This window comes from Chanodichthys erythropterus, chromosome 4, assembly GCF_024489055.1.
Source record: "Chanodichthys erythropterus isolate Z2021 chromosome 4, ASM2448905v1, whole genome shotgun sequence".
NCBI classification, from domain to species: Eukaryota; Metazoa; Chordata; class Actinopteri; order Cypriniformes; family Xenocyprididae; genus Chanodichthys; species Chanodichthys erythropterus.
Window position 1 is genome coordinate 18696308 of NC_090224.1, and position 26390 is coordinate 18722697.

A 26390-nucleotide genomic window follows, 5' to 3' on the forward strand; every position below is an offset into this window, starting at 1 on the left:
AACATACACTTTGTGTTCGTTTCCTTGCCACCGTCTCTTTAAGAGAGCATTCTAGTTTTTTTTTTGTTGGTAAGAGAAGACCTTAGTTTAGCCAATGATGTGCTTTGGTTAAGTCACATGACATGCAATTTTTTTTCTGTGACGCGATATCTGACAGACTGCCGTCTCTTGTATGTAGTTGCTGAAAGCAAATTAAAACGTCAGTAACAAACAAGGACCCGCCCATGTCACATTCACAAAAAAAATGTTAACATCATCTCAGGTAAGGTATGATGACATATTCACCACTCAAAAAAGTTTTTATGAAATTAGTTTTTGGTAAATCGAGAAAATGTCTGTGTTGCCATATGGCAACACTGCGCAATAATGGAATGACATTATCATAATAGGTTAGATAGCTAGCAAAAGTTAGCTGCAGTCTGTTAAGCTGTAACAATACCAACATTAATGCTAGTGATATAATGTTGATTAGTCGTATGTTAAGGACTGCCATGACATTTATATTATGGATTAAATCAACATCAGAGATCTGCCATCACAGCCATGTATACTGGCCCAGACCTACCACTTTCCTATCATGGTGTCTCATTTTCATGAACTGCAATGTTTTTGGTTTTATGTCAGTGTTTTATGATACATGATGAACAGTATTAGATGTGTTTTTAACTGTCTACATTTGCAATTTAAATTATATTCATGAAAAATGTATTGAAATATAAAGAATATAAAGCATTATTCAGCAAAAGAGAATGGAAAAACACAAGATGTTGGAAAATAAGTATAAGGTATTGTTTATAATTACTGCTAAAGCTTATAATAGCACCAATTGATTCAATACAAACAACATTTTTGAGGAAAAATATGAACTATATACACTTACACTTATTCTAAGTTATTTCCACTATTGTACGTTGTTGGCATATGGCAACATATCATAAAGTACCTTAAAATAATATTTTTTTTCCAACATTTTTTTTACAGCACTTTAAGTTAAGCCATTCTAAGAAAAAAAAAGAGTCAAATATTTTTTATATATAGATTTATCATAATGCGTGCAGTAGAGGGTTAACTGTGTGTTTCTAAAGCACATTTGTTACAGCAAAAACGCTAGAGAAAATGTAATCTGACGACTATGGTTACTAATTGGTGATGGTAGTCATCATGTAGTGGCCTGATTCACATACTACCCAGGATCAAAACTCTGGTTAAATTATTTAATATTATTATGCTCGTTATTAATTTCACATAGTTTGTCGCTGAAAATTCTTCAAGTAAAGCAAAAGTGTGCCATTCCCAAAAACAGCTAAAACACAAATAGTTTTTATGTTTCACGTAATCATATTTGGAACCTCTAATTTGTTGGCTGTGTATGCACCTGTACAGGCTGCGTTTTTGTCATGTCATTTTTATTGATACTCAAAAACAAGGCCGTAGTCTTGAACATTGGGAGGACTAATTTTTTATAAAGCGTAAAGAAATAAAACAGTGAAGAAAATTCTGTACCTCTAATTCTAGTTGGGAAATAATCAGTTTTAACTATTTGCTGATAATATTTGCATTTAATTTTTTCACTGTTTCATAGTTTGATGTTTGATTTTATACATTTCATATAAACCCACTTAGCCTATGTTTTGTATGAATTTTATGTGACATTAATCAGTTGTTCTCCCAGCTGTATGTTCTTCTCCCTTGATGCTGCCGGTCTTGGAAAGAGTCAACATGTCAAGTGTATAAAAAGGCAGTGTTAGTTGTAGCCCATCTTTATTGTTGAGCCTCCAGGAGTGACTGTGTTTCATTGAGGAGCAGTTCAGAGCTGTTGGAGAGACAAATAGCATCTTCAGAAATCTGTGGTTATGTATACATTGAACTTTATTTGAAGGGAACAATACTATGTTTGGATGTTTTTTCCAAGTACTTCATTATGAATCTCACAGCAATGAACCTTTCTGATGGCTGTCAGGAATATTTCTGTCCAGAGAGATCTGTTTCTTTATCTGTCTATGTGATTCAGTATGTGGCCGCAGCAGCTGTGGCTCTTCTGACCGTGTGTGGAAACCTGCTGGTCATCATCTCTGTTAGTCACTTCAAGCAGCTCCACACACCTGCTAACATCCTCATCCTCTCTTTGGCTGTGTCTGATCTGCTGGTCGGAGTTTTTGTGATGCCACTTTATTTGTCTGGTCTTATTGAGTCTTGTTGGATTTCTGGACCAGTGATGTGCTCATTTTTAAAATTTGCAGATTTTCAAGCAACAAGCGTGTCTGTTCACACTGTGACTCTAATCGCAGTTGATCGGTTTTTGGCTTTAAGTTATCCTTTTTTTTATTCTGAGAAAATCTCACCCACTGTGATCTGCATTGCAACTTTATTTAACTGGCTGTTTTCTCTCCTTTATAACTTCACTCTTCTCTTCATTAATGGAAACTTCACTGTCGTTTGTCCAGGAGAATGTGTTTATTTTGTTGACGAGGTTTCATCCCTCATTGATCTCCTGGTTGTGTTTCTTATGCCATGTACACTCATCATAATATTATACACTCATGTTTTTGTCATTGCTAAGAAACATGTGACTGCGATAAGGGCCCTTCAGGTTCACAACAGCACCTCTAAAAACAGAGTCAGTGACAAATCAGAGCGAAAAGCTGCGATTCTGCTGGGGATTCTGGTCTTTGTGTTTCTTCTGTGTTTACTGCCATATTATATTTGTTCTTTAGTGGTTTCATATAATGCTGATGTGTTTTTAGTCAGAGATGTTGCTGTAATATTTTTCTTCCTGAACTCCACCATTAATCCCATCATTTATGCCTTATTCTATCCCTGGTTTCAGAAAAGCTTAAAATTAATTTTCACATTTAAAGTGTTTAATAAAGACTCCTGTCTGATGAATGTGATGTAAGTCATTGAATGTAAGACAGAATGTTTCCCCTCTTTTCTCCTGTTGTTTATTTTCTTATATATACTTTGTCTATAGGTTAATGTAGATTATTTTATCATATTAAATATGAGTCTTGACTACAAAACAGCTATTGAATTTCCTCAAATTACTAAAATACAGTTCGGTTTTCACACATCGATCTTTTTTGACAACAGGCTCCAATAGCAGAGTACTAAAATATAGGCTAATGTGACTGAAATATAGCACAAAATGGCAAAAGTGTGTATATATATATATATATATGTGTGTGTGTGTGTGTGTGTGAACTTTTTTTTTCTTTTTGTACTACATATTGTTATATAAACACCCATGGATTATAAGTATCCCAAACCAGGCCTTGTACATAATAATATTTTCAGTAAGGCGGATTCAGAGCTTCTAATATTTCTTAGAATAACTTGTTCAAATCATTCAAACTGACAACTTGTTTCATTAAAAGAGTCAACTTGAGTCACAATTTGTGAGTCAAATTAAGCCAAAGGGAATATGAGGGTAACAAATGATAGGTCGCATTCAGTAATACTTTCTCTGATTTGCATATTTTTCTGCACAGAAAAAGCTTCTGCCGGATTCACAACAGGCAAGTAGCCGCATAAATTTGTTCTTGTTAATGTTGATGATTCAATAGGCCTATATTATAAATGAGGGAGCACTTGCCAAAGATTTGAATAAAACAGGTTCAAACCATGTCCATGATAGAAGGGCTTTTAATACATAACAAAAAATTGTTATATAGACCCAGAGTAGCATACATGTGATTGCATTTCAAACCTCTCATTTGCTGGCTGTGCATATGCCAATACAGACTGCATTTACTGTCATTTTTAAATTGTTACAAGGAAATAATTGTAGTAAAGTTCAGAGTTCGTAGGGAAGGAAGAGGACAAGGGTCGGCTTGTGACTGCTGACTGAGCTTTATTCAATGTATAGAAATGTAAAACAAAAGTCTGTGCAACGCACAACAACAAAATAAACAATCCACAACAGGGCTTCACTCCAGTGCTGTTGTCATGCTCAGCGTCTCAGTCAGCAGTCCCTCTCTCTCTCCCACACTCCTGCTTCTCCTGCCATTTTATCCTGTCTCCGCACCAATTACTGGAATGAGAAACAGGTGTTCGTGATTTACATTTAACCCGCTCACTTACCACGCGTCTCCCGACGCTCTCTCCTGCTGCAGACCTCGCTAAACCACGCCCCCCTCGCCACATACCCCCTGTCCAACAAGTCAGTCTGCAACACAAAGGGGAGAGAAAAATCAGGAGTGAAGCAATGGCCCGCCACATAGAGCAGCCTTCACCTGGGTAAAGGCCTGTTGGCACAGCTCATTCCACTGGACTGTATCTGGTGCATCCTTTTTAGTTAGATCAGTCAACGAGCTGGTGAGGTCCGAATAATTAGATACAAACCTTCTATAATATCCCGCCAGTCCGAGGAACTGTATAACCTCCTTTTTGGTCTTGAGGCGCGGACAGATCGCAATTGCTACTGTCTTATCAATTTGGGGATGCACCTGTCCATGCCCCAAGTGGAAGCCCAGATACCTTACTTCCACGCGCCCAATCGCACACTTCTTCGGGTTGGCCATGAGCCCGGCCCCTCTCAGCGATCTCAGGACGGCCCTCAAATGCTGCATATGCTGCTGCCAGTCATTACTGAAGATAATAATATCATCCAGATAGGCAGCAGCATATGCACCATGGGGCCGCAAAATTCTTCTATTACTCCCATTTCAAGCATTGCCCCTAATTCCACCTGAACTACCCTTTTCTTGTGTTTCGGCAATATATATACGGCCAGCTGCGAATCACCACGCCCGGCTCTGTCTCGATGTGGTGCTGAATGAGGTCTGTATGACCCGGTAGGGGAGAAAACACGTCAGCAAACTCTGCTTGTAACTTACTCAAATCAGTGAGCTGGGAGGGCGAGAGGTGATCTCCCCCTGGGGCCAGAGCGAGGGATTGTTTTTTGACATTCGCCTCTGGCCCGAGATCATAACCTTATTGATGCTAATCACCAGCATCACTGATTCTGCCTCATTCCATTTTTTTAGGAGGTTGAAGTGGTAAATTTGACATGCTCCTCTCCTATCCGATCGTATTACCTCATAATTGAGATCACCACCAATTTGCTGTGTAACCTCAAATGGTCCTTGCCACTTTGCAAGTAATTTTGATTTTCAAGTGGGGAGCAATACAAGCACTTTATCTCCCGGTGAGAATTTGCGTAAATTAGTCCCCCTGTCATACAGTTGGCTCTGTTTGTGCTGGGCTTGTAACAAATTCTCCATGGATAGCTGCCACAAAGTGTGGAGTTTTGTTTTCAAGACCATCACATACTGAATTTCGTTTTTTTGGCCTGAGATGGTCCGTCCTCCCAAGTCTCTCTTAGGACATCCAGCACCCCACGGGGGTGGTGTCCGAAAAGAAGCTTGAAGGGGGAAAACCCCGTGGAGGCTTGCGGGACTTCTTGCACTGCGAATAACAGGGTTTCTAACCACTTATCCCAATTTTTGGCGTCTTCCTTTACAAACTTACGAATCATGGATTTAAGTGTGCGGTTAAAGCGCTCGACCAGCCCATCCGTTTGTGGGTGAAAGACGCTGGTACAAACCGATTTAACGCCCAACAATTCGTAAAGTTCGTGTAACGTGTGTGACATAAACGCTGTGCCCTGATCAGTGAGGATTTCTTTCTGAATCCCCACTCAGGAGATTAGACTAAACAGTGCGTCCTGTAAGAACTGTGGACGAACCAGACAAATGAATCATTTAGATGATTCTTTCAAAACATTATTCTAATTCAGAATTGAGGTTCCGGCTCCGGTCCGTCTGCAGATAAAGCCAGGCTGATTAGTTTTACGACACATGCTTGCTGATAGCAGAAGCGACATACCAAAGGGTCACCCAAGAAGACAGAGAGACAATCCAGACCCTTTTGTTTCCTTACTTCACAGGAGAGCCAAAGACACTGTTGAACAAATAAATCTGCTTCAAAATTGTTCCAACAATTTTAACGGACTTATCAAACATCTTTTAACTACATACATTTTGCATTATGTGTCCACAAGTACTACCTGTAAACAGTTAGGCTTTAGAACACTCACAATTCGTGTAAATGCGTTAACTCTTGACTGAATGACTGGAAGTATGCCTTATTTGGACTTAATTTTATTCTTTCTCCCTTTCCTATATTCTGACTTGAATGAAATCTGTTTAAAATGTTTTGTATCCCATTTAACAGCAATTATGTTAAAATGGCACTCTGCTAAAGCAGAGACAGACCGGGATGTGACACTTATGTTTTATTGGGGGCAGAGGAAGGCCCTCTTGAAACAGGACAATGTCTGATTGGCCAAGACTCCTCATAGGTGTGACAAACAACTAAGTTTAAATGATCATATTGCAAGATAGTGAATGGAGAGAAGTTGGTTAGTAAACGAAGTGGAGTTGGTTAGTTCTGGTAAGAGAAACCATGACCAGAGTACCAAGAACAATGGAGTAACAAGAAGAACAGACCAGCCGCTCATTCAAGCCATCCAACCTTCACTCACTTTTCTTTTCTTTACTTAATTTTCCTTTACCGCTGAAAGTCTCGTGTCCTACGTTTCGCCGCAAAGTTCAACCAACGACTTTTGCCGCTTCAACTCCAGCGACAAAGAGACTTCCTTCATTGTTCCACACGGACCTGATCTGGACCAATCATTGACTTGGGAAACCCCTCTCTGCACGACGAGGGAAATTCACCTTTAAGTCAACGCAAGCAAGTACCTCCAGACCAAAACTGAACTGGTGCATAAATGAATGATTCATGGTTCGTTCTGGTCCTTGAAATGCATTGATAGGAATTCGGTTAATCAGATCACTCTCTCTCTCTCTCTCTCTCTTTCAAAACTCTTTCTCTCTCATTTCCTTCTTACTGCAACGCGTATGAATGTGTGTGTGTGTATGTGCGTGCCTTTGTGTTAGATTAGTTTGTGTTAGAATAAATAAAATCTCTTGTAGATTTTAAAAGGAAAGTGTCTTGTATTATGTGCTTTATGATTTAATGTCTTAAACTGTGATCAAGTTACCGTGCTCTAATCAGTGTTTTCACGATTGTTGGATATTTATATCCGTTACAAGAGCTTATTACGGCTCGAGCAAATGAACGCTGGACGAATCAGTTGCTTGGTCGTAATCTAAACAACTCTTTATAATTCCCTAAATATTTCATTTGAGCTAATTTTACTTCCTAGGGTGTTTTCCCTACAGTAATGGTGGAGAATAATTCGGGCAGTTTAATCTAAATTTGGAGCACATATCAAGTCATTTTTCTTTTTATCAACGCAAATTATTAAACCCCTCAGTGTTTGTGTGACGTATGCAGCGCGCACGGCGCGGTCCGTTTGAACGAGTGCCTGAATGAGTGAGAGCTGTAACCCCAGTCTGCTGTCTTGTCTCTAAACTCCAGTCTGCAGTAAATTTCAGATCTGTATCACACATACTATAAGGTAAGAATTAAGCGTGTTCCTTAAATTCTAGAATGCCTTGTTTATAGCTATCCTGATGTCTGCGTGTTCCAGCGTCATTCAAATAGCTATAATAACGTTGTGTGTCAGAGAGCTGAATTGAAACTAAACTGCAATAGTTAAAATACCTCTGTGTAGGACAAATACTCACCTCACAGAACGGCAAGATTGAGCGTGTTCCTCGATCTGTTTCTATATATTTATAGCTAAAGTGTCAGTGCGTGTTCCACTGTACTAAATCTGCTATATTCTCCCTTGTAAAACAGTAACGCTATACGCTTGCTTGTTTTATAGCTAAACTGATTATAGTGCGTGTTCCACTGTACTAAATCTGCTATATTCTCCCTTGTAAAACAGTAACGCTATACGCTTGCTTGTTTTATAGCTAAACTGATTATAGTGCGTGTTCCACTGTACTAAATCTGCTATATTCTCCCTTGTAAAACAGTAACGCTATACGCTTGCTTGTTTTATAGCTAAACTGATTATAGTGCGTGTTCCACTGTACTCAATCTGCTATATTCTCCCGTTTGCTAAACGCTACATGCTTGCTTGTTTGAGCTCCCGAGCGCAATTTAAGTGATTTGAAACTGATCAAGTGAAGCTTTTGAACCTGTTATATTTTGCACGCAAAGAGACCCGCCAAGGTCGCGATTTTTCCATCTATTACAGCAGAAAGCTATCACTTTAAGTTTAAGCCCCACGTCGTAAAACAGCTACGAGTGGTGTCTCTTATTTATAGAGTTGAAATGCGCCGACATTTCACGTAACGCTTGATTGTACGTGCATGTGTCTTTCATTTGTACAGTTACATGTATTTGATGTAATTCACATGTTCGCCACTATCATTTTGTTTGGTCGCCATAGTTACAGTCGTGGCACGGAAGTCTTAACCAATGCTTCCGGAACAACGTCATTGTAAACAAACCGCACGGTGTTGCTAAAGCTAACCTCTGCAGTTGTTTACATTGAAGTTCATATGCTAAAGCCTTTAGCCTCGAAGCTAAGCTAGTTAACATCATTGTGTGAACGCAGTGTCTGTTTTAGCAACTAAGTGATTTAACCATTTAAAACACTTCAATTTTATGTACACTTGTTGGTCTGTCCTTATTTTCCCCTTGACTTTCTCACTGATTACCTTACCTATATTTTACTTTAAATAGAAAAATATTGGTTTACAATTATTAATCGTTTTACCTGCATTTGACTTGAAAAAGAAATACTGGCTTACAATTTTTAATTGTCAAATTTGAATTTAATAAAACTAATTAAATTGAAATTGAAATCCTATTTTTCTAGAAAGTAATTTTAAATGATTTCTACATTTCATAATTTCCATTATTTCTAATTTCATAATTTTCATAACTAAAATTATATTTTAGATCTAATTACTTCAGGTATGAATAAGCCTTGAACTTTAAAAGTTTAAGCAAACTTATTCCACCAAAGTTTTTCCTAATTTTGACTCACATTTGTTCATTATTTTATTGCGTTACATCTTTCTTTTCCTTTTCTTGGTTATACACTTAGCCACTCTATTTTATTTATTCATTTACCTCTTTGTTTAATTCCCTTTTTCTTATCTCATCCCATTATTTTCATTTTTTCTCTTTCTTACCTTTTTCCTTTCCTCTTTGTATTCTAGCTTAGGAACGACACACCTGAGCCTTTTTAGGAGACATTGATAACTTATTACGAGTTTCAAACCAATCAGAGACAACCCTCTCTTACTAACATTTTTATTCTCATGGGTTAGTTGTCCATCAACTACCAATTATGTCCTCGTAATTAGACAAAGGCTTCAGAGCCATTTGTGGATCTGGTCTCCTTTCTTCTCCTTTCCTTTTCCTCACGTCTTTCCTGTGCTCTCCTGCTTTCTTCCATCCTATTCTTCACTTTTGTAGGGATCAAGCTTGGACGAACCATCAATCAATTCTAAAGAAAGAGAAACACAATCTTTCCAAAGAAACAATTCATTAGGTTTTTGATTTTAATCAAACCCTTTTGTGTTCTCCATACTCCCTGCATTTGTAAACGCAATTTAAATTTTGACATTTCCTCCAAGAACATTTAACAGAGACAAGTGTTGAGCAACCGTTGCCTTCACAGCATCCCTGGTAAGCAGTTCAACTGAAGGTGTGTGGTGTCAATCCTGTCAAACTAAGAAAAGAGGTATCAGCATTATTATTGTCTTATTGTCCTTGCGAACATAAACAATAATATATATATATATTCTTTTCTTTTAGTTTTAGAAACAGTTGTTCATTAATAGAAAATATTTATTTAAAAAAAAAAACTTACAATTTGTTTTAACATTTTCTCTCTTTTCCCTTTCTCAGTTGAGTGACAAAGTCCTCACATCACGAGTTGAAAACAGTTTTTCATTAATAGAAAATATTTATAGAAAATATTTCATCTATTGAAATTTGTTTTAACTTTTTCTCTTTCTCTCTCTTACTCAGTTGAGTGACAAAGCCTTCTCATCACTAGCCTACCTGTCTACACTCTGAGACCAACACGTAGCCATCACACTTCACGATTGGTGTACATTCACTGAACGACACTTAGCTGTTCCACCACATATAGGCTTGCACCCCACACAGATCTGTGTCAGTCTCTTCTCCCCAGCGTGCCAACATGTCGCAGACGGAAAACCCCACTGCCCAAGATGTGGACGCCTGGCTCAGCGGCATTACAAACTGCCTCATGCCAAAGACAATTGAACTGTTATTATTTTTAATAATAATCATAATTCTGAGAAGATTCCCGACGCATGATTCAAGCCAGAACCAAGACCACACTGAACTAGGCAAGATAACCAATTCTCTAAGCATTGCCTTCACAGCCCAGCTGAAACTAATCGACAAGCACATCACCCACCTACAGGAGGAGCTGACACGTGCCCAGAACCGCATAGACAAGCTGGAAGTGAAAGTCCAAGACGACTTCAAACGTCAGACCACTAAGTTCCTGAGAGAGCTGATGCACATCCAACGCTGCGCAGACCAGCACAAGGTGAAAACTCAAGACAAACTTGTGGAGCAAGAAACAAAGGAACAAGTTGACAAGCTCCAAGAAGCCCTTGCAGTTGTGGAACGTGACAAGCAAGAATTAAAGACTGTCCAATGTCACCTGGTAAACCAACTAGAAAATGCCAATTCTGACATTAAAGATAAGAACTTTAAAATCAATGCTCTGGAAGACCATTTGAAATGGTACAGCACTGAAATGGACCATCTAAACCAACAATTAGACGATGCCAACGGCAAGCTCTACATGGTTAGAAATGAACTTAAACATGTCCACACCCAGAACCCAGAGTTAAGAAGGGAGGGGCCTCCCTCAGCATCACCACAGCTGAGCACAACAGAGTCCCCCATCCAAGAACTGCCATGCAACGGAAGAAGTGAGTGGCCACAACCCACAACATCACCGGCCTTCACTACAGAATTCTTCCCTGTCAACCAAAGAGAGCTCGTCCATGCAGACCCCAAAGTTGCACACGAGATGACCCTTAAAGACCTTAACAAGCTGGTTAAGAACATCACACAGTTCAACCCGAACTCCATGGAGAACCACAACATCCAGACTTACCTCCGAGATATTGACTTCTACCTAGAGGTGAGACCCAATGTGACTGACAGAGACAGGTTGTATCTCCTTAGGTCCACATCCAGCCCAGAGGTACGAAGCTTCTTAGATCGACAACCTGTTCACGTTAAGCACAACTACCAGCTATTACGTGAGTCACTGATCAAAGAATTTACAGGCCCAGAGTCTGAACATGGACTGTTAGTCGCCTTGGAAACCAAACAAGGTCGACAAGAGACTCCCCAAGCTTACTACAACCGTTTCCGACAAGCCTACTTAGGTGCACATCATGAACCTGAACTTGAAGAGGATGTGAACTTCAAAACCCTCTTCCTGAGAAACCTGCACCCTGGACTAAGTCACCATCTTGGCGTCATGGCCTGCCCAAGCACAATGTCAATCCAACAGCTACGTGACTTGACACACAAGGCCTACATCAAACAGAAGATGAACTCAAAGAAAGGTTTGAAAACAGCCACAATTTCAAACTCCGGCAGCCAAGACTCAAGCCGTGCACTGCAAGACAGCCAATGGCATGACAATGCCACAGCCTGTCATAAAGGACACGGAGAACGTGACCCCCATGCCACTGACAGCTTCCACACCGACAGCTGGAAAATGCCATGGGACAGGCCACACTTCTCAAGAAACCCACCAGAAAGAAACATCTGGGACCCAAACTGGACAGCCCAAGTCCACCAACCAACACATTCAAATGCATCCACTGTGGGTAAGCGACGGCGGAACCCACCTCTGCATCACTCAGTTAAACACAGCACTGAGAACAAGAACGCCCAAGAACAAGATAGTTCCACCTCAGAAGACATGGAACAACTGATGAGGCAAATTACAGCGTTCTTTGCAAACAACATAAACGGCGACGATCACAAGGATCAGTCACCCTCGTTATGACTAGAGACGGAACGGAAGGTCAGTGATCACCTGATCCACCTTCCAAATGGAGATGACTGCCACCTGTTCTACAACAGCACAGAACGAAGCGGTCTCTTGCAGCCAAACACCGCTGGAAACTCAATAGTACCAGAGAACACAGTTCTGGTTACTCATCACCCACCAATAAACCCAACGAGTTCCCATCTCAAGAACCATGCTTGTGCAACAGTAACAACAGTAAGCACAGAAGGTCAGACAGTCTGTCACAACCAGAAGGCATTACAAAAGGAATGCAACGTAGGAGACAAAGTTTTGCACCACAGCTCAACACAGCCATGTCAAACTTCCTCCTACCTTCTGCCAAAGAACTTCCTGCCTCACTGGACTGACTCCCATCAAATTAGGGATGATCTCTCATCCCAAGTCCAAGATGCAAAGAGCCAATCTTCATCTAAGCCCTTCAAGAAAAGGGGGGAGCAAGACAGACTGAACCAGATCTGACCATACCTACACTGCACTACATTACATTTTACACTACACTACATTAGCATACTCACCAACATGCTCTTCCTACAGACAGATATTAGTTTCAGAACCTAGCTCAACATCGACTTAGCTACATTCACCATAAGAAACATGCAACCATCTGCCCAACAAGTAGAACACCTTTCATTAAGCTGGTACATGACATCTTAGATGCACGCAGTAGTGTTAGCCATACCAGGAAACACTTAAGTGTTTTATTTTGTTTTGTTTTCCTCTTCCTCTCTTTCCCTTCTTCTTTATAAGGTAAAATACCTGTCTGCCCCATAAGGGTCAAGGTCATGACATTAGGATTGACGCACCACGCCTAAGGTCTGAAAGCCATTTGAAAATTCGAATGTGAGCCCGAGAGAGCTCCATGATGGGTCACATCATTTTTACCACAAATGATGTCACCAGACAACCTAGAACAAGTTAGAAGAGATGGAAACTAACAATTTAATCACACAATGTAGAATAACACTCCCAAAATTGAACTTAATCCATCAGTACTCAGATAATCCAATGCCCTGCACCAGTATAGTGGTCAATCATAAAGGTGTTGTTTTGTTGTTGCTTTGTGTGTGTCTGCTTCGTGTCCATTTTTCTACAGTGTCCGCCGATGTCTTCATCTCAACACATCGCCGAACCAAGGGGGGATATGTAAGAACTGTGGACGAACCAGACAAATGAATCATTTAGATGATTCTTTCAAAACATAATTCTAATTCAGAATTGAGGTTTCGGCTCCGGTCCGTCTGCAGATAAAGCCAGGCTGATTACTTTTACGACACATGCTTGCTGATAGCAGAAGCGACATACCAAAGGGTCACCCAAGAAGACAGAGAGACAATCCAGACCCTTTTGTTTCCTTACTTCACAGGAGAGCCAAAGAGACTGTTGAACAAATAAATCTGCTTCAAAATTGTTCCAACAATTTTAACGGACTTATCAAACATCTTTTAACTACATACATTTTGCATTATGTGTCCACAAGTACTACCTGGAAACAGTTAGGCTTTAGAACACTCACAATTTGTGTAAATGCGTTAACTCTTGACTGAATGACTGGAAGTATGCCTTATTTGGACTTAATTTTATTCTTTCTCCCTTTCCTATATTCTGACTTGAATGAAATCTGTTTAAAATGTATTGTATCCCATTTAACAGCAATTATGTTAAAATGGCACTCTGCTAAAGCAGAGACAGACCGGGATGTGACACTTATGTTTTATTGGGGGCAGAGGAAGGCCCTCTTGAAACAGGACAATGTCTGATTGGCCAAGACTCCTCAGAGGTGTGACAAACAACTAAGTTTAAATGATCATATTGCAAGATAGTGAATGGAGAGAAGTTGGTTAGTAAACGAACTGGAGTTGGTTAGTTCTGGTAAGAGAAACCATGACCAGAGTACCAAGAACAATGGAGTAACAAGAAGAACAGACCAGCCGCTCATTCAAGCCATCCAACCTTCACTCACTTTTCTTTTCTTTACTTAATTTTCCTTTACCGCTGAAAGTCTCGTGTCCTACGTTTCGCCGCAAAGTTCTTCCTTCATTGTTCCACACGGACCTGATCTGGACCAATCATCGACTTGGGAAACCCCTCTCTGCACGACGAGGGAAATTCACCTTTAAGTCAACGCAAGCAAGTACCTCCAGACCAAAACTGAACTGGTGCATAAATGAATGATTCATGGTTCGTTCTGGTCCTTGAAATGCATTGATAGGAATTTGGTTAATCAGATCACTCTCTCTCTCTCTCTCTCTCTCTCTTTCAAAACTCTTTCTCTCTCATTTCCTTCTTACTGCAACGCGTATGAATGTGCACGTTCTCATGAATGCCCGGCCAGAAGAATCGGGTCATGAGAGGATTTAGTGTTGCCATTTGTCCTAAGTGTCCAACCATTGGATTAGAATGAGCCGCGTGGAAAAGCATTTCCCTGCGGCTCTTTGGAACTAATAACTGGGTTGTATCCTCCTTTGTCTGAGTGTCTTGGGTCACTCTATACAACCTATCCTTTATGATCGCAAAATATGGATAATTCAGTGGGCGTCCAGGCTGGAGGCTGACCGTCGATAGTGCTGACCTTTTCAAAAGCATGTTTTAGTGTCTCGTCCTGAGACTGCTCCAGGGGAAAGTCATTGCGGTCCGAAAGAATCAGTCTCCCGATTCCGCTCTGTTCCCCTGAGTCAGTACTCATTGGTCCCTGGTCAGTCTCTCCCCTGTCCCCTGAATTGGATAACGACTGGCACTATAGGATATTTCACCACATCCCCGTGCACACACCGAACCCTAACCATGCGGCTTGTATCCAATGCCCCGGACGAAATCAGGCTTTGATGAACCGAGGTTTGGTTACATCCTGAGTCCACCAAAGCCTGATAGGTACCCCCCTTGATACTCACAGGTATTTGGTACCCGCCAGCTTGACCAACGTCCCGGTCTCCATAATCGGACACCTGTCCATGAAATGCTCCAGGTCCCCGCAACGCCAACAGGCCGGCCCAGACCTGCCCGCTGCTCTTGTGGCGGGGAGGGGGTTAAATGGTTGGCACGGAGAGATGGGAGAAACAGGAGTGTGGTCCGGCCCAGCAGCAGACGGGGCGGGACCCGAGGTCCGGAAAAGTATCCCTGGCGGGGCGGGACGCGAGGGCCGGGCGGACGAGACCTGGGGAGAGGGGCAGGCTTAGAGAGAGAGGAGGACGGGGAAAAGAGAAGGAGAGAGAGAGGTAGATGGAAGGGGTTCGCCAACCCCTGGGCACACTACCATGTGATCCTCCGTGAGGTGGATGGCCGAGTCCAGCGACGTAGGACGGTGGCACTGGACCCACTCGGCTGTTCTCTGGGCAGCCGAGTTATGAACTGTTCCAGCATCACCAGATCGATGACTTGCTCCACGTCGTCTCCCTTGGCCAGGAGCCATTTGCGGCAGGAGTCCCGGAGCTGTTGGGCCATACAAAGGGCCGTTGGTGATGCTATTCTGGGGTCTGGCCGACCCACTGAAGGATGGCCCTCTTCAGGTCGTTGAAGACCAGGAGGTTCTGTACAGGAAGCTGCTGCGCTGCCACCTGCGACTCACCCGAAAGTAGTGTGATGAGTCGCATCAGCCACTGATCCCGGGACCAACCTGAAACCTCTGCGGATTTCTCAATGAGGTCCAGGAAGGCCTCCGGGTCATCCTGGGGGCCCATTTTGTTGAGGGGGAGATGGGTGGGCGCAGCCAGCTGTCCGGTGGTCTCTGTACGAACCTCCCGGTCGATCCAGCTCCAGAACCTCTCTCAGTCTTCCTGCTGGACCTGAAGAATGGCCTGGAAGTGGCGCTCCTGATCAGAACGGAAGTCCAGCAGGGCTTGAGTTGGTCTTGATGCAAGACCGCGAGGGATGAAATGATGTCGGCAAACGGCGTGGCAGATGGCGTTTGCATGGCGGCGGCTCCCTTCTTCCTTCCTGGATTTGGCACCAGTGTAGTAAAGTTCAGAGTTCGTAGGGAAGGAAGAGGACAAGGGTCGGCTTGTGACTGAGCTTTATTCAGTGTATAGAAATGTCCAACAACCGTCTGTGCAACGCACAACAACAAAATAAACAATCCACTCCAGTGCTGTTGTCGTGCTCAGCGTCTCAGTCAGCAGTCCCTCTCTCTCCCACACTCCTGCTTCTCCTGGCATTTTATCCTGTCTCCGCGCCAATTACTGGAATGAGATTTACATTTAACCCGCTCACTTACCACGCGTCTCCTGACGCTCTTTCCTGCTGCAGACCTCGCTGAGCCACGCCCCCCTCGCCACAATAATGAATACTTCAATAAGGTTATTGTATTGTATTTTTATGGTAATTTTCACAATGTTTGTTGTGGAGTGTGGGACACCTCAATCTAGTTTCTATCTATCACAAGAATCAGGCATAATGCAAATCCTCACATCTTCACATTTTGCAGCAGCTTGCAAATTTGTATTCTTACAAAGAAATATTTCCACCAAATAAGTTAATTTGAGGGGGATAATCAACAATGGCTAATCAAAAAAGAGATCAGACAAATTGATAAATATGTGTTCAACTGTGCCACATTACTGCAGTAAATTCTATTGTAAAGTGAGCAGGACTGGACTGGCCATTGAACCATGAAGCAGATTTTTTCTTGTTTAGCTTAGGCTAAAGAATAAATACATTTTCAGTGTGTATACAGGTTCAATGTGTATTTAAATACAATTTGATTTCATGAAATGATTTTAAAAGTAAATATGAACATCTTAAGACTTATTAGGCTCAAATGTAACTAAAAGACAGAAACACAAAGCCGGCCTATAGATGCTGTCCTGTGTTTTTCTTATTTTGTCCACCACCAGTTCAGCTCAAGATGAAGGTTTGGTTGTTTAGTGTGACTCAGTCAGCCCCTGCTGGTAGATGCTGTAATTTCAGCATTCTGGGGGTAAAGATCATCTTTTTCTAATGAAGGCCATTGAAAACTAGCTGTGTTCAGACAGAGATTTCTTTGCAAGCAAAATAAAAGAACACTTAATATGCTTTATACAAGCACACGTTTATTTCTATATGATACTCTTCAGCTCTTTTCTTCTTGATGATCAGAATCAGTTGTTCTCCCAGCTGTATATTCTCCTCCCTTGATGCTGCCGGTCTCGGAAAGAGTCAACATGTCAAGTGAATAAAAGGCAGTGTTAGTTGTAGCCCATTTTTATCTGGTATTGTGGAGCCCCCAGAAGTGACTTGAGTTTCATCTTCAGAGATCTTTATTATATTTATTTTTTACGTGAAGAAAGTAACAGGGAACAATACTCTGTTTTGATGTTTCTTCCAAGTACTTCAGAATGAATCTCACAGCAGTGAACCAAACTGATGGCTGTCAGGAATATTTCTGTCCAGAGAGATCTGTTTCTTTATCTGTCTATGTGATTCAGTATGTGGCCGCAGCAGCTGTGGCTCTTCTGACCGTGTGTGGAAACCTGCTGGTCATCATCACTGTTAGTCACTTCAAGCAGCTCCACACACCTGCTAACATCCTCATCCTCTCTTTGGCTGTGTCTGATCTGCTTACAGGACTTTTTGTGATACCATTTCACTTGATTTTGCTGATTGAGTCTTGTTGGATTTCTGGAACAGCAATGTGCTCGGTTTTCAATTTTGTGACTTTTCTAGCAACAAGCGTGTCTGTTCACACTGTGGCTCTAATCGCAGTTGATCGGTTTTTGGCTTTACGTTTACCTTTCCTTTACTCTGAGAAAATCTCACCCACTGTGATCTGCATTGTCACTTTATTTAACTGGCTGTTTTCACTCCTTTATAACTTCACTCTTCTCTTCATTAATGGAAACTTCACTGATGTCACATGTCCAGGAAAATGTGTTTATATTATTAATGGGGTTTCATCCCTCATTGATCTGCTGGTTGTGTTTCTTGTGCCATGTACACTCATCATAATATTATACACTCGTGTTTTTGTCATTGTTAAGAAACATGTGACTGCTATAAGAGCCCTTCAGGTTCACAATAGCACCTCTAAAAACAGAGTCAGTGACAAATCAGAGCGAAAAGCTGCGATGCTGCTGGGGATTCTGGTCTTTGTGTTTCTTCTGTGTTTACTGCCATATTATATTTGTTCTTTAGTGATTCCGTACAGTAATGATGACTTGTTTCATGTCAGAGATGTTGCTGTAATATTTTTCTTCCTGAACTCCACCATTAATCCCATCATTTATGCCTTATTCTATCCCTGGTTTCAGAAAAGCTTAAAATTAATTTTCACATTTAAAGTGTTTAATAAAGACTCCTGTCTGATGAATGTGATGTAAGTCATTAAATGTAAGACAGAATGTTTCTTTTCTTTTTTTATCATGTTTTTCATGCTTTGTCTATAGGTCAATGTATTTTTCTACATTATTTTGTCATATTAAACATGGGTCTAGACTATAAAACATCTATTGAATATTTCCTCAATTATTGCAGAGATAGAGTATATTTAACACACATTGACATTTTTGACAGACTTGTAAGGGTTGTCGTTTAACATGTTGTAATGTGAACACCAGATTATAGCTGCTTCATGTGTCACAAACATTACATTGGCCTTGCACATATAATATGCCTACACTGTAAAAAATAAATAAATAAATAAAATAGTCAAATGACTGGCAGTTATGGCTACCAAACAAAAACCATTAAAAATATAATGTAAAATATCCTAATTTGAATAAAATGCAAAAATGTTAACAGAAAATTTAATTATATGTTTTACAGAAAAGCTATTTTTACAGATATTTCCTTAATTATCATGATTAAATATTGTCACTGTAAAATGTTAACCAAAGCTAGCAATATTGCAGAACTATTTGCTGATAATATTTACATTTAATTTTTTTCACTGTTTTCATTTTATACATTTCATACAAGCCCACTCAGCCAATGTTTTGTATGAATTGTATGTGACATTAATCAGTTGATCTCCCAGCTGTATGTTCTTCTCCCTTGATGCTGCCGGTCTTGGAAAGAGTCAACATGTCAAGTGTATAAAAAGGAAGCATAGATTGTAGCACGTCTTTATTGTTGAGCCTCCAGGAGTGACTGTGTTTCAGTGAGGAGCAGTTCAGAGCTGTTGGAGAGCTTTATTTGAAGGGAACAATACTATGTTTGGGTGTTTTTTCCAAGTACTTCATTATGAATCTCACAGCATTGAACCAAACTGATGGCTGTCAGGAATATTTCTGTTCAGTGAGATCTGTTTCTTTATCTGTCTATGTGATTCTGTATGTGGCCGCAGCAGCTGTGGCTCTTCTGACCGTGTGTGGAAACCTGCTGGTCATCATCTCTGTTAGTCACTTCAAGCAGCTCCACACACCTGCTAACATCCTCATCCTCTCTTTGGCTGTGTCTGATCTGCTGGTCGGAGTTTTTGTGATGCCACTTAATTTGTCTTGGCTCATTGAGTCTTGTTGGATTTTTGGACCAGTGATGTGCTCTGCTTTAAAATTTGTGAATTTTCAAGCAACAAGCGTGTCTGTTCACACTGTGGCTCTAATCGCAGTTGATCGTTTTTTGGCTTTAAGTTATCCTTTTATTTATTCTGAGAAAATCTCACCCACTGTGATCTGCATTGCAACTTTATTTAACTGGCTGTTTTCACTCCTTTATAACTTCACTCTTCTCTTCATTAATGGAAACTTCACTGATGTCACATGTCCAGGAGAATGTGTTTTTATTGTAGATGAGGTTTCATCCCTCATTGATCTCCTGGTTGTGTTTCTTATGCCATGTACACTCATCATAATATTATACACTCATGTTTTTGTCATTGCTAAGAAACATGTGACTGCTATAAGAGCCCTTCAGGTTCACAACAGCACCTCTAAAAACAGAGTCAGTGACAAATCAGAGCGAAAAGCTGCGATGCTGCTGGGGATTCTGGTCTTTGTGTTTCTTCTGTGTTTACTGCCATATTATATTTGTTCTTTAGTGGTTTCATATAGTAATGCTGACGTGTTTTTAGTCAGAGATGTTGCTGTAATATTATTTTTCCTGAACTCCACCATTAATCCCATCATTTATGCCTTATTCTATCCCTGGTTTCAGAAAAGCTTAAAATTAATGTTCACATTTAAAGTGTTTAATAAAGACTCCTGTCTGATGAATGTGATGTAAGTCACTGAATGTAAGACAGTATGTTTCTTCTCTTTATCATGTTTTTCATGTCTAGGTCAATGTATTTTTTTACATTTTGTCATATTAAACATGGGTATGGAGTATAAAACATCTAATATTTCCTCAACTATTGCAGAGATAGAGTATATTTAACACACTTTGACATTTTTAACAGACTCCAATAGCATAGTAAGTCATTGAAAGTAAGACAGAATGTTTCTTCTCTTTTTTATCATGTTTTTCATATATACTATATATATATATATATATATATATATATATATATATATATATATATATATATATATATATATATATATATAAAATTCTAAATTATTTTGTCATATTAAACATCAAACAAAATTAATAAATATTAAACAAATGACTGGCGGCTATGGTTGCCAAACAAAAACCATAACAATTCATGTAAAATATCCTAATTTTAATAAAATGCACAAATGTTAACAGAAAATTTCATTATACATTTTACAGAAAAACTATTTTTACAGATATTTCCTTAATTATCATGATTAAATATTGTCACTGTAAAATGTTAACCAAAGCTAGCAATAGCAAAATGCATGAGCTAATGTCATTAGTGCATTAGTGATTACACAGTTACTGCTTTTGATATAAAGCAAAAAGCAGCATAACATTATTTATTTATTTATTTAGGCTTTACCTTTCAGCACAATGGTGACCCACAAAACTCAGACAATACACAAACCCTTTTACTCACAACAGAACATTAACCCTTAGGGGTCTGAGGATTTCTGAGGCCCTGGAGAAGTTTTGACATGCCCTGACATTTGTGCTTTTTTCAGTTGTTCATAAACATATTAATGGAAAATTGTCATTACACTGTATTCAACACAAACTAGGCTACAATAATATGTAAGGAACATGTATGTACATGTTTGTATTTTTGAAGGAATAACGTTTATATGTGGTTATTGAAAAAACAAACTTAAGTCACTGAAATAAAGCCAAAAAATATATATTAATTCTGTGTTCACAAGACTTCTGGGTATTGGAGGTTGTTGTCACGATCACAGTCTGTTCCTGTTCACTCCGGACTCCATTTCCCATAATCACATGCACTCACTCCACCAATCACCTGTTGCCACATACAGCCATGCAAACTCCACACTAATCACCACACCCAGCTGATACTCATTACCAGGACTATAAAAGACTCACACACACACCACCTCACCACGAAGTCTTGATTACTCTGGTGTAATTTCTGAGCGTTTATATCCTGTCTGCCTGTCTGTTGCCATTACTGTCTGTTCCCTGTTATTGACCCGTTGCTGCCTGTCCTGACCCTTGCCTTGTCTACCGTCCTGTGAATGATATCTGCCTGTCCTCGATCTTCTGCCTGTACTCTGACTACGACTCTGCCTGTTCCTTGCTGTTCCTGTTTGCCCCTGATCGACCCAGCCTGTACGACCATGCTCACTTTGAATAAAAGCTTGCACATGGATCTCTGCTTGAGTCCCGCTTCGTTACAGAAGACTTCGCCGCCACCACGATCCAGCAGCTTTCCCAGAGAGCATTTGCAAGGTATGGACATTATGCAACTATTATTATGGAGTACGCAGGGCACGCGTTCGTTAGAGGAATATGTGCAGGAATATCTAGACATTGCTTACCTCTCTGATCTTCCGGACTGCATACTTATTGACTTTTTTTGTGATGGAGTAAACCAGCCACTGAAAGAACAATTAGTTCGCAATGGACCCCGTTCCACCCTCAGTCACTTTTTGGATTATGCTTTGTTGACTGTTGGCTCTCCATTTACTGTGGGTGTCACGGAGGAACGCGATTCCTCGTCTGGTTGTGTAATGGCCGCCATGCCAGATGACGCTCACAAAATGGCGGTCACCACAATAACAACACCAAGTCGGGTCAGCACTGATTACCTTGAACCAAGTCACGTCTCCGTTGATCGCCCAGAGCCAAGTCACGTCTCCGCTGATTGCCCAGAGCATTGTCACGTCTCCGCTGATCGCCCAGAGCAACGTCACGTCTCCACTGATCGCCCAGAGTCACGTCACGTCGCTGGTCCTGTCAGAGAGCGGAGAGGATTGTGTTCCAGCATGAATTATCCTCCACTGACTACAGCACAAGCAGCTGGCATTCCGAAACCCACGGGCGCTTCGCTCTCAAGCCAGCCGGACACTTCGCTCTCAAGCCAGCCGGACGCTTCGCTCTCAAGCCTGCCGGACACTACACTCAAGCCCGGCGGTCGCTTCGCACTCAAACCAACCGGTTGCGACGCTCTCAAGTACTCCGGTTGCAACGCTCTCAAGTTCGCCTGTGTCTACGGACAAGAGGGCCACATCGCCTGTGTCTACGGACAAGAGGGCCACATCGCCTGTGTCTACGGACAAGAGGGCCATATCGCCTGTGTCTACGGACAAGAGGGCCACATCGCCTGTGTCTACGGACAAGATGGCCGCATCGCCTGTGTCTACGGACAAGATGACCGCATCGCCTGTGTCTACGGACAAGATGGCCGCATCGCCTGTGTCTACGGACATGATGGCCGCATCGCCTGTGTCTACGGACAAGATGCCAGCGCCACCTGCGCTCCTTGCCCTGCCGGCGCCACCTGCGCTTCTCGCTCTGCCGGCGCCACCTGAACTCCCTGCCTTGCCAGCACCACCTGAACTCCTTGCCCTGCTAGCACCACCCGAGCTCCTGGCCCTGCCGGCGCCATCCAAGCTCCTAGCCCTGCCAACGCCACCTAGGCGTCTCGCCCTGCCGGCACCACCCGAACGCCTGGCCCTGCCGGAACCACCTGAACACCTTGCCCAAGAGGCCGCAACATACCCCGTTGAAATCCCCAAGAACTTTTTTGGGGGGGGCAGTGTACCTGAGGGTGGGGAGCTTGTGGGTGGGGACCCTGCCTAGCCACTGCTGTCATGGCCATTTATGGATTGATTGATCGACCCAGCCTGTACGACCATGCTCACTTTGAATAAAAGCTTGCACATGGATCTCTGCTTAAGTCCCGCTTCGTTACAGTTGTAGACTAGAGTTTTTGCTTCAAAATGAGGTAACAATTGTGCTGCCTGCTTGTTCATATAGAAAAATAGAGAGATTTAAATTTTCTAAAACATTTTTGGTCAAGAAACACAGTATGCGTGGAGGCATGAATCATTATGAATAATAGGTGATTCTCACCTAAGACAAAAGAATCACATAAAGAGCTCTAATGAGCTGCATAAATAATGAGCTCTTTCAGACAGGTAGGCTGTAAAAAAAAACCTCTGTTGATCATGTCTCAAAGCTCATCATGGTGTAAATCAAACATACAGAAAAAACAGCAATACTGTGAATTATTATTACAATTTAAAATAATGGTATTCTATTATATTATTTAAAATATAATGCATTTCTGTGATGCAAAGTGTCTGAACAGTTATGTTACCTCTATGGCATTTCATATAGGCTTTTAGCTTAAAAGCATGCACATTTGGAGAAATATTGATGGATTCTCATATGTTTATGTCAATTTTCCATACAGAGGAATAATATTTATTCAATATTTATTGTCATTACTATGAGCGTTGGATACTGTGTTTTCAATTCATACTTGCAGCCGGAGGGCGCTCTGTGCACCTTTAGTCCACAAATTTATCTAAAGAAGAACAGGAACCATGAACTACCGGCATGTCTTCTAGAGGTCGCTAACCATGGCTTTAGCATCCAGATAAACACTTTTCAAGACAATAAATACACAATTGAGACGATGTATGCATGCATTACCTCAGTATTTGCCTCTGAATAGCACTGGCTCCGTGGGTGTGGCCGCATTAGCGGATAATGAGCTGAATCACGGACTTCTGACATGGCTCTCTTTTCATACAGATTACACAAACACAGAATTTTTGTTTTCGATTTGACTTACACAATTTAAAAACTGACATTTCAATATTTTTTAGACAGAAGTCTAATTTTTTTGTGATTAGTATTCACTAAGTTATAGTTCATTTTCTGAGAACCAGGGACGTGCACAGGAATTTTGAGGGGCAGTTGCTCTGACCTAAAAAAAGGGCAACACCCCCCAAAAAATCACGGGCTATATGAAGGACTGAGAATACCATGAGATGCGGAAGAAATAGTCCTACCCACAATAGCGATTAAGTACAAAAACCGAACAAATCCCTTTAAATATATCATCGGATCGATGTCTTGGGGTGTGGTAACCGTTGGTATAAGCGGAATAATTGACTCCGCTTCGAGTCGTGACCGAATCACCACCTCAGGTGTGCATTATTTTTCTAATAATTCAACGGCCGTCGTCAATTATTCCTTACTTGAATCACAGCTTAAATAGTGTTTTGACATCGACAACCCAAGTGCATTTTACCTCAAACTTGCGTCTAGTTAACTTTCTAAAGTAGCAATCGCTTCTCGGGTCGACATTAACACACTGACAAAATTATATTCAGAATTAAAAATATTTTATACCACTTTTTAATGTGTGATTGTGTAAAGGTTTTCACGAGATACCAACCTTTCGCGAACTTGCTTCCAACACTCGTTCTCATGGAGGCGCGGTGCGCGCGCGAGTATGTGAGAGAGACGCGTGATTGAGAGACGCAGGGAAATGAAATGCAGCTGAACGTTTGCTTCATGAAAGACATTGACAAAGACGAAAACTAAGGACATTTAATCTATAATTTAATTTTATTTTAGTTAGTTTTGCCAAACACACATTACAGTTTTGGTTAGTTATCGTTTTTTTTTTTTTTTAATGCCTCGTTTTTATTTTTATTTCAGTTAACGACAATGTTTTTTCCCACCTAGTTTTCGTTTTTTTCGTTCGTTTTCGTTAAAGATTATAACCTTACTCACCTTTCCGACAACGTTAAGTCGTCTCACCCGACAATCTCCTTCTAGTGCTCATGCAGGCTCAGCTCAGGTGCCGGTCGCGTGCAGCGCTGCAGCCACATAAACAGAGTTTGCCCTTCCCCTACTGACTTTCACTTTCGGACGGGTGCCCGAATATGGAAGTGAATGAGGCTTTGCGATTTTTTTTATCTAGGCCTACGTGAAATTCTGCATCCATTGTACGATATTTTTATTTATTTTTTCCCACCTCGGAAGGGCAACGTGAGTCGAGAAGGGCATATGGGCAGTTGCCCGGGCAACCTGAGCAACCCCCCTGTGCACGTCCCTGCTGAGAACTATCAGATTGGACTTCATTCACGCATCATGTTAGTTTTCATTATTTTGCAAAAAGCATAACATTTTGTTTTTACTATGAGTGTACACAAATAAAAGAAGATATTCCACAGATAAAAATGGTGTATAGCTCTTAATTGTATGTGCAACATTGATGGAGTATTTTGAGTCTCTTTCACACTGATTAGAAAAAAAAACTTGGTTGTCTCGCCAGCATCACCACCGACCTGAGGGAGTTAAACACAATCAGATCTCTCATGATCTCAGCATCTTCACTTTTAACAATCCAGTTTGACTATTTCTTACATACAAAAGTTATTATTGAGAATTGTCAGAGGTTTAGATGGTGATGTTTTATTGAAAATAATAAAGTCACCATTACGTGGATCGCTTGCTTTATTTGGGCTCTTGATCCTTAACTTATTCACATTAACCCGGGAGCATACTGTGTGATTTATAGTCCTTTACAATTGTTGCTTGTCAGGCTGTACGAACATGATCCTCATGTCACACTGTGGTATCTCAGCTGTCATGTATGTCAGAGTGTATGACAGTGAAGATGCATTAAAAATGGATGCACGCATGAAAACTTGTACATCATCAACCCATACACGTTCAGTGACTGTGAGCTGTGAGTTCAACACTTGCTGGACAGAGACAGAGAAAACCTATGCATGGCTGGGAGGACTCTTGCTGCATCCGACGGGAGATCAAGACTCACTGCATTGGATGGGTAAGCCTCGCCAGATGGAGAAAAGAGAAAACATGGAAGCTCTACCGGGAGAGCTCTTGTGGTGTCCGCTGTGAGATAAATACTCGCTGGAAGGAGAAAGAGAAAACCTATGCATGACAGGGTGGGCTCTTGCTGCATCCAATGCATCTGAGGACCATCTTCCGAGAGCTTGGATCTGCTGCTGGGGAAGGCCTTATTGGGCTGCCAAGGTTGCTGCCCCAAAGTGGAAAGAGTGACTGGAGTATTTTTTTGCTGGGATGCCTGACTGTTGAAGAATGTATTTGAGGTGCTTTTGAAACCAAAAGCATGTAACGGCCGACTAAGTTTTCTCAGTGTGTTCTACACCATCAGCTGAAGTTG

At 41.1% G+C, this 26390-nt stretch overlaps 3 protein-coding genes across 3 annotated transcripts; all 3 read left to right on the forward strand.

Annotated features, from left to right (window-relative positions):
• The first annotated feature begins 1921 nt into the window (after positions 1 to 1921).
• On the forward strand, positions 1922 to 2896 carry LOC137018587 (trace amine-associated receptor 13c-like). Its single transcript, XM_067383257.1, has one exon. The coding sequence runs from the start codon at positions 1922 to 1924 to the stop codon at positions 2894 to 2896; it is 975 nt and encodes a 324-aa protein (XP_067239358.1).
• A 14378-nt stretch (positions 2897 to 17274) lies between these two features.
• Positions 17275 to 18255, forward strand: LOC137018589 (trace amine-associated receptor 13c-like). Its single transcript, XM_067383258.1, has one exon. It carries the CDS (start codon positions 17275 to 17277, stop codon positions 18253 to 18255), a length of 981 nt encoding a protein of 326 aa, XP_067239359.1.
• Positions 18256 to 19117: 862 nt separating this feature from the next.
• On the forward strand, positions 19118 to 20098 carry LOC137018590 (trace amine-associated receptor 13c-like). Its single transcript, XM_067383259.1, has one exon. It carries the CDS (start codon positions 19118 to 19120, stop codon positions 20096 to 20098), a length of 981 nt encoding a protein of 326 aa, XP_067239360.1.
• The last annotated feature ends 6292 nt before the right edge of the window (positions 20099 to 26390 follow it).

Coding starts and splice junctions, on each gene's coding strand:
- LOC137018587 (XM_067383257.1), top strand. CDS start 1,922: ATGAATCTCACAGCAATGAACCTTTCTGATGGCTGTCAGGAATATTTC.
- LOC137018589 (XM_067383258.1), top strand. CDS start 17,275: ATGAATCTCACAGCAGTGAACCAAACTGATGGCTGTCAGGAATATTTC.
- LOC137018590 (XM_067383259.1), top strand. CDS start 19,118: ATGAATCTCACAGCATTGAACCAAACTGATGGCTGTCAGGAATATTTC.